At 38.7% G+C, this 14,650-nt stretch overlaps 1 protein-coding gene across 1 annotated transcript in view; it reads right to left on the bottom strand.

The window, feature by feature from the left end:
- The window catches only part of LOC117301104 (relaxin receptor 1-like), a 98,957-nt gene that overhangs the window by 53,216 nt on the left and 31,091 nt on the right, over window positions 1-14,650 (bottom strand). The window contains exon 4 of the mRNA XM_033784990.1: window positions 4,769-4,861. Coding sequence (XP_033640881.1) covers window positions 4,769-4,861 — 93 coding nt within the window. The remainder of the gene's footprint in view (window positions 1-4,768; window positions 4,862-14,650) is intronic.

Raw genomic sequence — 14,650 nt, forward strand, 5'->3', positions numbered from 1 at the left:
TTACGAGAGAAGCTTTACTAGCAAATCCACCCAGTGATTGATCTGGCTTGATACAAATTATAGTTTTACAATACCGTAGAGCTTTAAGGCAGGGAGTATACGGCTATATTTGCCTCCCCTAGTGGGTTAAATCGTCGAATGTATTGTTTGTGGGTTTTATTTTGTCGTGCTAGAATCTGCGGATGCGGATGCAGTATCTCTAGAGAGCTCTCCAATGGTTCTCGTTGCATTCATGATTTTGCGAAAACAGTAAACTGATTACGCTAGCTTGGTGTGGGTGGGATGGGCCTATGTACGTTTTAAGGTCAATGTGCTCATGTAATAGGCCAAACTCTGACAAATCCGGTAATTTTGTTGAGCTTGTTTCGATTAAGCCTGTCCCAGAACAGGGATCCGGATCAATTCTAAAACTCTGACTCCGGGATAACAATAAAAAAAAAAGTAAATTGCCTTAGTTGGCTATGTAAAGTACAGATATTGTTAAATTTATTAGAGGGGTAGCAAACGCAATTACAAATAGCTTGTTGTAACCATGAATTATGAATGATGCTTTTAAAAATAACCGATTGGTTGCAGTATAGACGATGTGACCTATGTTTACATTCAAACCGCCCTCTGTTGACAAAACACTACATACGTCATGTTTCGCCGGGCACTGAGTTGCGTAGTCAAAGTAAGATTGCGTACACTTTCTAGCTGGCTGCCAAAACACAAAGGTTTTGCCCGGCGGTATGCGCGCGAATCATGTTATGGTTTTCGTGTGACGTCAGAGGTCACATCGTCTATAAATCACAAGCTTCCAGAAGAATGCCAAATCCTCAAGTAATTATTGGCTGTTTCTTCCACTCCTTCTAATCTTATTTCTCCCAAAGGGTCAATACCTCGGAACTTGTTTAAGAAATCTGAACCGCTTGAGGTGTTCTCGCTGTTCAGAGGGCTTTAGTTTGTCGTGCTATATAGAACGATAAGAGGGTTGGTGGAAATCTTGGCTGTTTGCTGACTTTAATGCATTCATTGAGCACCTGTAGAACTGATCCGCGAGATTCTGGACTTCGAATCTTGATTTATTCATGACATACATGTTTAAACACACGTTCTTGAAATTGCTTTTTGTTGTACTGTGGTTCTCCAATCGGGAACATATGAATTTTGTTCGTCTTGTCGTGGGGTAATGTAAGCCATTGTCACTTTGGTCACAAATGGGATACCCTTAAGCCTTAAAAATCTATATTTACGTGCTCGCGTTGAATACACTGCAGGCACTGAGTATATACAGTGCCAAACTGAGAACAGATTACACGAAGAGACGGTCTTGTTAAAACCTAAATAATCAGCCATTAACCAAATTATATACCACCAATTTGTAAAACGTATGATTTGAGATCTCAGTTAACACCCTTAGTTATGTAAGATTTACAGAGATTTTATACATGAACACTCAACGAACCAGTGATGTAAAAATGTAATTACCGTCAATTGCGATTTTCTCAAAACATGCAAATTTTTGCATATCGAATTGTGCATATCATCATGAGTTTCCTATACTGCCATTATTCAACTAATTATACAAATTAAACACATTTTTGAACCCAGGTTTGTTTTGAAGTGCCAAATGTTTCAGTTTGTTTAACAGCAGCATCTGTTTAGCTGTTCTAGTATTATTGAGCATCAGCACCAGATTGGAAAGGGCCAGGAGAGACCTTTGATTTACTTTGATTAAACTGTGAAACGTCAATAGAGATTTATTGGTTGGATGAAGATGTCTTACATAGCCAATTGGACGCTTAGTTGATACTTGTTTATGGGCTACGGTACTGTTAAATTGCCGTGAAAGCAATCTATATGTATTCTCTGATTAAAGGTTTACTCAGCGAAAACCGTACGGTTGTATTTACGGTTGGCTATTGACCCAAGTTATCTGGCGATTTCGTTACATTTGTCTTCTTTGCACCATTAGTGATTTCAGTGCATTATGCCGGAAGCAATTGTGAGCGTAAAGCGAACTAGGAACTGACCGTAAAGCTAGTTTGATATTGTACATGTGCGTTGGGCAACCGTATAGGTGTGATTAGCAAGTGTTTAACCCTTTGACATCTCGACATTCGATATTCGGAGATTGAACTTGCTGTACATTTTAGGAGTCATGTCCCAGTGCGTTATGAAGGAAGTACTTGTCCGTCATGTGTGCTTAAAGCGAACTAGGAACTGACCGTAAAGTTAGTTTGGTATTGTATGTTAACCCTTTGACATCTCGACATTCGATATTCGGAGATTGAACTTGCTGTACCTTTTAGGAGTCAATCTTCCAGTGCGTATGCAGAAAGTACATGTCCGTCATGTGTGCTTAAAGCGAACTAGGAACTGACCGTAAAGTTAGTTTGGTATTGTATTGGCCACCGTATAGGTGTGATTAGCAAGTGTTTAACCCTTTGACATCTCGGCATTGGAGATTCGGAGATTGAACTTGCTGTACATTTTGGTAGTCAATGCTTTAGTGCTATATGCAGGAAGTACTTGTCCGTCATGTGTGCTTAAAGCGAATTAGGAACTGACCGTAAAGTTAGTTTGGTATCGTACACTGGGCAGCTGCATAGATGTGTATAGAAAATGTTTAACCCTTTGATATCTCGACATTGGATATTCGGAGATTGAACTTGCTGTACATTTTAGGAGTCATGTCCCAGTGCGTTATGCAGGAAGTACTTGTCCGTCATGTGTGCGTAAAGCGAACTAGGAACTGACCGTAAAAATAGTTTGGTATTGTATATTTGGCCACCGTATAGGTGTGTATTAGCAAGTGTTTAACCCTTTGATATCTCGACATTGGATATTCGGAGATTGAACTTGCTGTACATTTTAGGAGTCATGTCCCAGTGCGTTATGCAGGAAGTACTTGTCCGTCATGTGTGTAAAGCGAACTAGGAACTGACCGTTAAGTTAGTTTGGTATCGTACATTGGGCAACCGCATATATGTGTGTATTAGCGAGTGTTTAACCCTTTGACATCTCGACATTGGATATTCGGAGATTGAACTTGCTGTACATTTTAGGAGTCAATGTTCCAGTGCGTTTTGCAGGAAGTACTTGTCCGTCATGTGTGCGTAAAGCGAACTAGGAACTGACCTTAAAGTTAGTTTGATATTGTACATTGGGCAACCTTATAGGTGTGTGTATTAGCAAGTGTTTAAGCCTTTGACATCTCGATATTGGAGATTCGGAGATTGAACTTGCTGTACATTAATAGGAGTCAATGTTCCAGTGCGTTTTGCAGGAAGTACTTGTCCGTCATGTGAGCGTAAAGCGAGCAACTAAGAACTGACTCTAAAGTCAGTGTGGTACTGTATGTTGGGCAATCGCATAATAGGTGTATAACAAAATAACAAACTTAGTTCATACAACCATTTTTGTATCTCGATGCTGTATATTTTAGGAGTCAACGTCCCGGAAGTACATATTCGTCATGTAATTCTGCGTAAGTTTGATATTGCAAGTTAGTCGTTCACATCATGTGTGTATACAGAAAGTATACAGAATCCTAACCTATGGTTGGGCCCATATGGCAGCATAGGGTCCTTAAGGTTTCTTCTCTTGGAAATTAAGCAGCTTATTATCATGAACACAATGCAAAACGCTGTCAGAGGAAACATATGCCAACTGCTGCTTCAACGTTCATCACTCGGGGCTGCCATTGCGACTGCCACTCCCGGGTAGGCCTTGCAAGCCTCAGCTGCAAGTGCCATCCCTAGCCTAACAATGTCCCCCAGTTACAAGTGCCATCGCCTTTCGAGACGGATGGAGGCCTACTACTACTACTACTATTGGGGTCGTTTTCTCAAAGAGTTAGGACTAGTCCTAGGAGATATACAAATTGCATGGCTAGTCCTAAGTTAGGCACGTGACTGGTGCTTACTCGAGATAAGACTAGTCCTAACTCTTTGTGAAATCCACCCTGTACTATTATCATCGGGTCGGTGGACACAAAGTGGTTTCGTCAGGGGCGTATTCATTCATTCGTGCTGTCACTCTTACAACATGTAGTGGTTGAGGGCCCGGTAAACACTCAGTTTAAATATAACGAGCATTTAGATTTTTAAAGACAATGGACACTATTGTTAATTGTCAAAGACCAGTTGTATCTGAACATATGCATAAAATAACAAACCTATGAAAATTTGAGCTCAATTGGTCGTCAAAGTTGCGAGATAATAATGAAGGAAAAGATACCTTGGTCACATGAAGTTTAGTGCTTTCATATCCTGATTTCGTGACCTCAAATTCTAAATATGAGGTCTCGAAATCAAATTCATTGAACATTTCTTCTTTCTCGAAAACTACATTACTTCAGAGGGAGCCGTTTCTCATATAGTTGAGTAATATATTTTGAGTAATAACCAATAGTGTCCACTGCCTTTAAGTATTGCAACAGATAATATTTTTTAAGGGAAGACTATCCTGTAAAAATTATCAACATTGAGCAGAAGAATATTTCATAATTCTTCAATTTGAATGTATTTATATAAATTGACTTAGAGTTTGCTTTAGTAAGAAATTTGGCGCCATAAAAATACGGTATTATTATATTAAAAAATATCCATAATCTGAGTTCTATAGAACGCTTATAGTGAACCTATCTTTCAAAGCCGATTTTAAAAGGACCGCGGGTATACCCCACAGTACCAATTACGCCTTGTCGTGTCATTTCCACGCAAATGGAGCTCGGGAAACGATCACAATCGATCGAGTGATGCTTCATCATAAAGATACTCACAGCTTGACGACGTAAGGAAAACGCGTTAAGTTGACCAGTGAAGTGACAGTCACGTCTGCGTCTTCCCTGGTTGTATGCACTCCATCCAAAGATCTGTAAATTTGACACAAATATGTATAAGTCCTGGAGACTATTAAGTTATACGGGCTTTGGGTCCTCAGTGGTCGAATACTCAGGTTACAGTAATAGCAAAGCCCCCATTAAACGTGCTTATCTGTTCGTCTACGTATTTTATTGTTATTGCCACTGGACACCTTTGGTTATTGTCAAAATACTAATATTCTCACTTTGTGTATCTCAACATGTGCATACAAATGATAACGAATCTGTGAAAATTTGAACTTAAACTGGTCATCGAGGTTGCAAGTTAGTAATGAAAGAAAAACACCTAGGTTGCACGAAAGAGTGTGCATCCAGATGTCTTAAAGGTTCGGGCCTCGTGTATTTTAATACTTGGGAAGAAATAACCTATTTCTCAAAAAACTACGTTACTTCAGAGGGAGCTGTTTCTCACAATAATATACTATCAACAGCTACCCATTGCTCGTTTTTAATACCAAGTAAGTTTTTTTATGCGAACAATTATTTGAAGGAATTTCCAATATTGTCCAGTATTTAAGAATAAAAGGCAATACCTGGCAAGTAGATACACACATGGTGTTGCTGCAAACCAAATAATATTGATGCCTCACCATGCAATGCTTTAAAAACTTGTTTTAATGAACCCTCCACATCAATGAGGTCCGGACTCAAACGTGGCCCGAAACTGTCCTCAAAATATGACAAGTCTGGTCACAATGAATGTTGCCTCAATTGTTGGCCTATGTTGTCGCATCACGTTTCCCATCACAATGACAACTTTGTAATAATAGCACATGTGGTACCGCACAAGTTTTGTATCAACACATAGCGCCGATTTGGAGTAAAAAAATTTAATTTGGCAACAAATTTTGGACCACGATGTATGGCCAAAGTTTTGTACCGAACTATCAAACCGATTTTGAGCCAAAATGTAGCAAAATGTAGCCAAGTTTCGACAAAGGGTAGCATAGATCTTAACAACAATTTGTTGCGGGCTTAAAATGGGCAATGTATAAGATAAGACAATTGTAAATATGTTTTTGAGTTGCATCATCTACTGTTTTTACAACATAGTCCGTTTGGGATCATAGGATTTGGCAAGATGTGCGACATGCATCATCACCAAAGGTAGGCCCTATATTGTTCGTTGCCCCCACAGGCTAATCTCTGCATGGACAAGAGATGTCTTCTCTCGTGTTAAACATGAAAAGTGATAAGAGGCTTTAAAGTGCAAAATAAGTCATATCATTACTCAAGTTGGAAGATTAATGGTTTTCTCTTCTCTCTCTTCAATCTTAAAGGAACACGTTGCCTTGGATCGGTCGAGTTGGTCTTTGAAAAGTGTCTGAAACCGTTTGTTACAAAATGCATATGGTTAGAAAGATAACCAAAAAGTAAAATATAATGATCCACACAAACATGCCTCGGAATTTCACGGTTTTCCTTTTACGTTTTCCTTGTCACGGTCGGCCATTTATGGGAGTCAAAAATTTGACTCCCATAAATGGCCGACCGTGTTAGTCGACGAGGTAAAAGGAAAACCACGCAATTTGAGGCATATTTCGGCAATCCAGGCATATTTGTGTAGATCATTGCATTCTACTTTTACAACATATTTCTAACCATATGCATTTTATAACAAACGGTTACAAACGATTTGTATAGACCAACTCGTCCGATCAAAGGCAATGTGTTTCTTTAATCATGAAAAGTGATATGTGCTTTATCAGTGTATTGCATTTCAAATCTTTCGGAATGAATTTCCGTTACTCAAGTCGACGTATCTTCAAACCTGAACGTGATTAATAGTTCTCTTCATAGTCGTTCATGCCAATATTGTATTTCTTAATTTGATTTCAGTGATAAACATTTGATGATTTATGACCGCTCATCCTTTGTGTTGTACTAAATAGTCTAGTTGTCTACGGTTAACAACACCAATGATTTGTTTAGGCTAAGGTTACATTATGATGATTGTAGCTTAACCACTGTATTGTACGTTAGTTCAAGAGTCAAGTGCATCCGGCACCCCGTGCTTATTCAGTGTTCACCATCGATGGTTTCTATATAAATGGTTCAGTTTAATAAATGCTGCACAGTCACTGTATGCCACTTTAGGTTGAGAGCACTGTAGTGCCTCCAAGCACCCGTGGGTCTAAAAGAAGGATCTTTGCCACATTTGTCGTGTCGTTGTTTGACCATTTCAAGGACATTCCACGGAAAGATATCGTCAGCTGTCCCTCAAAACCCACAACGGCTTCGTGGTAGCCAGTGATCGTTTGTCCTGGAAAACGCTGTATTAGTAGAGTAGCTGTCATGTATTTTGGTCTCCAGTCACTTTGTTTGCGTGTCTGTCTGCTTGTTTTGCTTCTTTGTCTGTCTGGGTTTTGGTTAACAGCTTTTGTTTATCAAAACAGCCTCATGCACCATTTATTACATTGTCCTGCCTAATTACTGTTACTTCATTATATTTTGTTTCCATAGTTAAAACATGTAAAGTTCAATTATTGTTTCCATGGAAGTACGCAAATCAACAATGTGTGTATTTAAACTTGACACACTCGGCGACGCCTTTGTACAGTTTCGAAAAATAGTTGTGTAAATAAATATTGTGAACCCCAGACAGCCGAATAGCATGGACAATTTGAAATTGTACTTGGATGGGGTTGATTCTTTGAATACAACAATCCATTAGTTACTGTTACCTTGATAATGACAAATGAACAATGTTCATCATACACGTTATAGCCTTGGGCATTAATAGCCACTCATTGCTAATTCCAATCAAGCAACAGACGTCTGGCTTGGCGAATTTTAATGTTTTTGGTATCTCGTAGCCAATAAAGATTTGCATGGACAGTTCCGAGTTTTCCTGAGTTGATTTTTGGAAAGAACAACCCATTAGTGACTATCCCTTTATTAATTAATAATGAAACTAACATTTATATCCTAGCCTTGGGCTAATAGCCACTTATTGCTAAAATCATTCAAGCTACAGACGGCTTCCACGTGGGTTGGCGAATTTGAAATTTGTTTTATCACCTAGCCAATACTTACATGGACAGTTTAACATTTTCCTGAGTCGATTCTTGGATAAAACGACCCACTAATTACTGCTCCTTAAATAATGACCAATGAATCATGATACAAAAAAGTCTAGCCTTGGGGTAGCAGCCACCCATTGTTGAAAACACTCAAGCAATAGACGGCTTCCATCATGGCTCGTTGAATTTAAATTTATTATTATTATTATTTTTTTTTTTCCCTTTTTCCCCGTTTTTTTCTTTCTACAAGTCACAGGGTTACCGAGTTCTGACAATGACCCCTGTATATGTTGATGTACCAGCAGTTTTTTGCACCTGGCGAGCCCTGTGTCTTGATGTCGTAGTAGTGTTCGTAGGTTTTAGAGGTACATCGGCCGGTCGACCGCGTCAGAGCCAATGAACAGCTCTCACTGGATGAATATTCATGCATCGGCCTCTGTGATGGAACACCTATTGGCTCTGACGTGGTCGACGTACCTCCAAAACCTATGAACACTAGTGCGTCGTATCCGAAGTGCGCCTTATACAGTGAGACTTGAATCTTATTTTTTTATTTTCTGGACAATGCCTCTAATTAAACGCGGAGCGCTTTTTACGCAGGAAATTACGGTAGAATGGGATTGTGTCCTCACAAACAAAATCATGAAATGGGGTCGACTTTAAAATAGCATTAAAATTCTCCGTATGTGACATCACACTTTACTTTTAGTAACTACGATTGATTTGCAGTTACGATAAATCTTGGCTCTTTGACAAAAAACGTATACTGCTTGAAACAGAACGTTTGCGTAAGCTTGTTCGTACACTCAAAGAGTATTCAATTCAGTTCAAATCACCAGACCTTGTGTTTGATCACTCAGTGACGTGAACCTGAAGGGAAATAACCTGTCATAACAGGTGACTTTGTAGGCAAAAGGACCAACACAAGGATCTTCAAAGGTTGATCTAAGAAATATTTATAAAATGGGTAGAAATCTTCTCACAAAGACGGTCGCCTTCTACTCCGTGTGTTGGTCATTTTGCTAATGGTCACCCTGCTTTGTGTTCATCATGTGGGTATTACTGAGTGGTCAAACGAACCGGACACAAGCTCTGGGGTTTTTCATTAGCAGGGTGTGGGTTGAGTACCAGTTTAATGGACACTTGGGTCCTTTAAGCAGGACACTTAATTGGCGATAATTGCTTCGTAAGGTCTCGTGTCTTGTGTAATGCACGTCAAAGTGTACAGCAATAGATTGTTAAACCTTATAAAGGTATAAGATAATATTTCACATAACTCACAAAGTTGAAGACCTTTTTTTTTTTTTTCTTTTTTTTGCGGGGATGGGGCGTGGTCTTGTTTGGTCTTGAGCGCGTTTGGTATTGTTTGTCTCGAGTCTTGTTGCGTGCTGCATATAAGACAACGGTACTTCGTATTGTTGTGCCTTTTTAACTCATTCATGTTGACAGGCGATATGAGTACACATACTGATATACTTTGAATTGCTATAGTAGCCGTATATTGTTAATCTCTTCAGATTAAAAAAAAGTGGAGAAGGGAGGAAAACAAAAACCCGATGGACATTGATGAGACAGACACATGACATATGTTTCAGTGTCTATCTGTTAGTATTAGGTAATGGTGATTATTTTTAGACATTAAACACATCAATAAATACCTTATATTGAAACAAACTGGAACGTGAAATTAATGCTGATACTATAATATAGTCAACAAGAATTTATGGTGATCAAAAAGGTAGGCCTGCCAGTAAAATGTGTATATCTATGTTGTCATATTGGAGGCTGATGGCGAGGCATGCGCATTTCTTTTCAGAACAAACCCTACTTCCATTAATCATTTATGTTCCGATACACGTTCATAACCCTAACATCCTATCCTAACCCATCCTTAATCTTAATCCTAGCCCTAAACCAAACCCTAACCATCACCCCCCAAAATAAAACATTTCATTCTTTTCATGTTTTTGTAGCGTATTGTTATTTTGTAATGTACCAGGTTTTCACCGTCTATTAGAGGTATCATATAGTTGGATATTTGTTAACCACCTTGCTTCAGAAAAAGAGAAATGGCGATTGTCCATGGGTGCAGCCATTTTTGTTAATAGCGCCCTCTTGAGCCTCAAGTTGAGGGCATTCGTTAGAGCCAACCTTTAAATAATTCGAGTACTGCATCCCCTCATTAGATTGAAGTGCCAATCTGATAAATGGTATAAGTTGCCTTATGTTTTAAATCTCACTCCAAATTTTACTTGCGCTTTAGTCATCTTGGAAGTGTAATACTTCTGAAGTTTTAAAACCTATCTCACTCCAAAACCAAATTGTGCTCTAATTTGTATGAGCTCGTTTATAACTCTAGTTCTATCAATGGAACTGATCTTTCGCATTTTTAAATCGCGATTCTTGCTTTACTTCAGAGATAAGTTCTTAGCTGAATCCTCTTGAAAGTGTAGTGCGGTTTGTTAAGGGTCATGTATTTGAATGATTAAGAAAGGCATTGATAGCTTAATGACCGAGTTCCATTTTCAGATAACGGTGGCGTTACCAGTGGGGAAGGGGTGCTAGTAGAGAGATTTCGTAAGCGTGCAGATACAGATAGAGACGGATATGATAACCGTATCCGTTCCACGTCGGCCGCGTATTGGATCATGTTTCGCAAACTATAGGTTGTTTCACCTGAGTGCGCTCGCATTCATCATGAGTATTGTTTTCTTTTGAAAAACATGAAGGTGTGTTTTAAACCTTGCATTTTCTCATCGTTTTTTTTTTTTTTTTTTTTTTGCTTCTAAATGACTAACAGTTTTCTATCTATATCAAGCACGAAACCAGTGGAAGCAATTCCGTGGGAAATGTTTTTGATCTGGGACAAAAATACAACTAAAAGTCTGCAAAACAGTATCCGTTTTTTTACGACGTGTATGAGCTCCCGTATCCGTTTCTAACATGTGTGCAAAATATCATATGTGCCCCGTGCTGAAAACCCTTGTCCTCCGCTCGTTAGGTCAAGTAAATGTATAGGTTATAATATCAACAACTGAATAAATGAAACAAAGTCATACAAAAATGTAAAAAAAAAAAATTATATATTTGATTCTATTTCTGCGTAAGTTTGACCATTGAACTTTCAGACTGAGATTACAGGTCAAATGAACGTGACGTTTAAAGTGTTCAGCCATAACAATCGCCTTTATAAGCATTTTGTTTTTTGTTTTGACGGTCTCGGGTAGGTCATTATTTTTTTTAAATAGGACCAAGAGCTACTTGAAACAGTCCAAGCCTTTTATGAGGTGATGGATTGACCTGTCCTCTAGTACCACTCACCCGTTCCACACTAAGTGCCCCGGTGAAAAGACCGACTTAGCCAAAGTTCATAATGTTCGCACGAACGACAAGGCCTGTTCAAACCCCCAGACCGCAGGCGACAACACGAGTGTCCAAACCCCCTCTTAACTCTTCGGGCAGTTCAGTGTGGGTTACACATAACTATATTTACAAGATTTCAAATATCGTGTCCACATTGTTTTTCTCGGTTATTTCGATGCCGTAGTCTTGCGTCTGAAAACCCAGACTCTTTTTGTGTGTTTTTTTTTCCCCCAGTAATCAGTGAGCTTTGTACTCAACATCTTTATTGTCATGAATGTTAATTATTTTGTGTTGAAGTTTATTCACACGGAAGCGCCCGAATGTTTAAGAACCAACGGTTCTTTTCAGAACCACCTAAACTATGTTAGGGATTATCACTGCTTTGTATTACCGTAAACCTTCTTTGTTGTTTTTGGTTGCGTATAGAGTTGTGTGGTTATTTTTGTTTATGCAAAATAGACTCGAAGTACCTAAGTGTCAAAACTTCACTGAACCGTTCGGGCAGTTAAAACGGGTTGATTAACTTCCACACAAAATAAATAATTGTGACTAGTGTATTATCTTCCACACGTCAACTCCAGCTAGCTAAAGACACCCTATGTTTACTCTGGGAAGGTTTGCTACTTGTAATACCGCATACATTTGGGTAGTTTACCCTTTCGTGCTTGGTTGTATGAGAAAAAGACTGCTGTGTGAGTGATAGGTTCATCCTTTTATTTCCAAAGGGGACACAATTGAGTTCGAGTTACTCAGGTCATACGTTTTGAACGTTTTATACACCAGCAGTAATCCAGTTTTCCCCTGGAGACGAGCAGGGTATACTGTTCGAAACGTCGATACGACACGTGGCCCTGTTAAGAGCCAACAATCTCAGAAAAGAGATATTTACACATGGTTGTAGCCGCAAGTTTACTATTTATTTATAGATACACTTAATACTCACGTTTATATTATGTTTAAGCCTATGAGTGTTCACATTTTCAGACGTTAAGTTTTATTAGCACTGATTTATTACAGTCAATGGACTTTCAGGTCGAATTTCAATAAGTCGAGAGTTACAATTCGTGTAATTTATAGGCTCAATATCGCTCCAACAAGGACTGTGAGAGGACACTTAATAGAGAAACTAATAAAACAAAATTAAGAAGACAGTGAAAGACGTCTGCAAAGCGTTTCAACGTTTGAGTGGGTATTATCGAAGTAAGTCGGCCACAGTTCTACCCCACCTCTATCATGCAATCCATCTCGTATATCAGTTAATGTATTGCTTAAATTATTGTCGTTACAGACCGCATTTACCACAAGGATAAGATTTGCCGAGAAGACGCAGGTAAGACCTTAAGTACACAATATTGATTTCACTTGTGAATACAATTTACATGTAATCCTAAAATAAATATGGATTAAATGCACTCTGGTTTTAAGTATGGGGGCAAAACTTCGAACACTTAATCTCCCCAAATCCTTTTTAACTAAAAATGAGTAAGATGTTTGTGATTGATGTTAGAATAATTAGAATAAGCCGACAACAACCAAATACCACGCTAAGTTCATTCTAGTACACATTTGCCTAAGTGCCCTGTGATTGAAGTGTGTATGGCTATACGCTCGTAATGCCGGCACGCAACGAACACACACAAAGTATGTCATAAAATGGCCCCTGACTGTTTTTCTTTGAATAAAAATATCGATAAAACAAAAAGAAATCACTACAGTTTTTATTTTAATAAAACTTATATAGGCCTACAGACAAACTAATACAAATGCAATAAAATATCTGAAAACCGTGGCAAATAATAACACCAACAAAACAACAACAGTTACGGTGGACATACTGGTTGAATGTTGATTCAGTATTACCCAAACGTGCTCATTTGTGGATGAAAGAAATCTGATAAAATGTTCAAGTTTTTTTGAAACACAATCGTTGCTTATGAACATTTTGAAAGTATAGGTATAATAACAGACGAATCTCAAAATTACTCAAATTGCGTGACATCAATGCATAATGCCGGTACCTAAATACAGTTATGTGACGGGCCCCAACGGCAAAATAAATTTCTCGTAACCTACTCCATGTGTGTCTAATTAAATGCTTGTATTATCAAAGACACATAATCCCATCACCTCAAACTTGCCGCTCTATTATAAACAGTGGATATTTTATAAGCAACACTTACACTGAAACCCTGTAAGTATTACAAATACTCCACAGAAATGTTTAAAAAAACATCGAGCGTGATGGAACACTTTTACTTGTCAGCCGTTTACAGCGACACATAGAATGTTGTTTAGTTGAATGCTCGGCGGCAGGTTTTAGAGGAATTACGTGTCAGCAGCGAAGTCCTCTTTCGACGAGGATTTTCGGTCACAGTGTTTTCTTAAACAACACTTTGGAGAAATTTTCTTGACAAGTTCTTGAATAAAGCTGTTGTCACTAAAATATGTGTTTTGATGAGTGGAATATGAATAAACAATTAACTAAGGTTTACATAAATTAGTTTCCATGTTATTTACAAATTGGAAAAAAAGCCCGACCCGAGAGGGCGCTGTTCGTGACGTCAATCGAGGCGCGATGAATCGCATGCAGTGCCAACACAGCATAGTGACGCTAGGCGCAAGCTAAAAACATGCCCTCAAAGTTGAAACAATACCTGATTTTTTTCACGTTAGGCAAATGCTCCTTTAGGTTCGTTACGTCTTTCAGGTACCTTCTTCGACTTCCCCACTAGCTGGAAAAATTATTGGGATGGCGTCATGTTTTAGAAAAGAACTTTTCTCTTCATGTAAAAATGTGTAGTGTATTCCGGATTCTCGAAGCACGATGGCTCGAAGTGTTTGCCGCACAGCGCTGGAAAAGACGTCGGACCGGACAACTTGGCAAACTGACACCATCTTTAGTTGTTTTTGCGGCATCCAGCAGCAATACACCTGGTCGACATTGCCGGAAAAATGCAAGAAAAAAACTTTTTCAAACGTACAAACTCACGTCCAGGACTTGAATGTACTTGCACGTACGTGTGTTCGATGTTCGATCGAGGCAAAGTCTTCATCGATTGACGTCACAAAAGGGGTAGGCAGAGTCACCCCCACACAACTTTATTTAATTTGTTAAACATATAACTCGTCAAAAACAATTACTCAAAAAATTATTTTATTGTTCAGGAACATATACTCTAATGTTTGAAGAATTTTTTATTTTATTTCCAGGTGCCTTTAAGCGAACTTAGGAGCCGGGACTGGTCGTCCACTGATATAATGTAATGCATTCTCTATAGACTGCCTGGCTTTTAAACCAGAATGTTTGGTAAAGTGGGGAGTCAAATCTTGGGTTTTTATTTTTAGAAGTCGTGGAGATACGTAGGACTTGTCAGAGAGAAACTGGGTCGGTGGC

The sequence above is a fragment of the Asterias rubens genome, chromosome 16, assembly GCF_902459465.1.
Source record: "Asterias rubens chromosome 16, eAstRub1.3, whole genome shotgun sequence".
Classification (NCBI taxonomy): Eukaryota; Metazoa; Echinodermata; class Asteroidea; order Forcipulatida; family Asteriidae; genus Asterias; species Asterias rubens.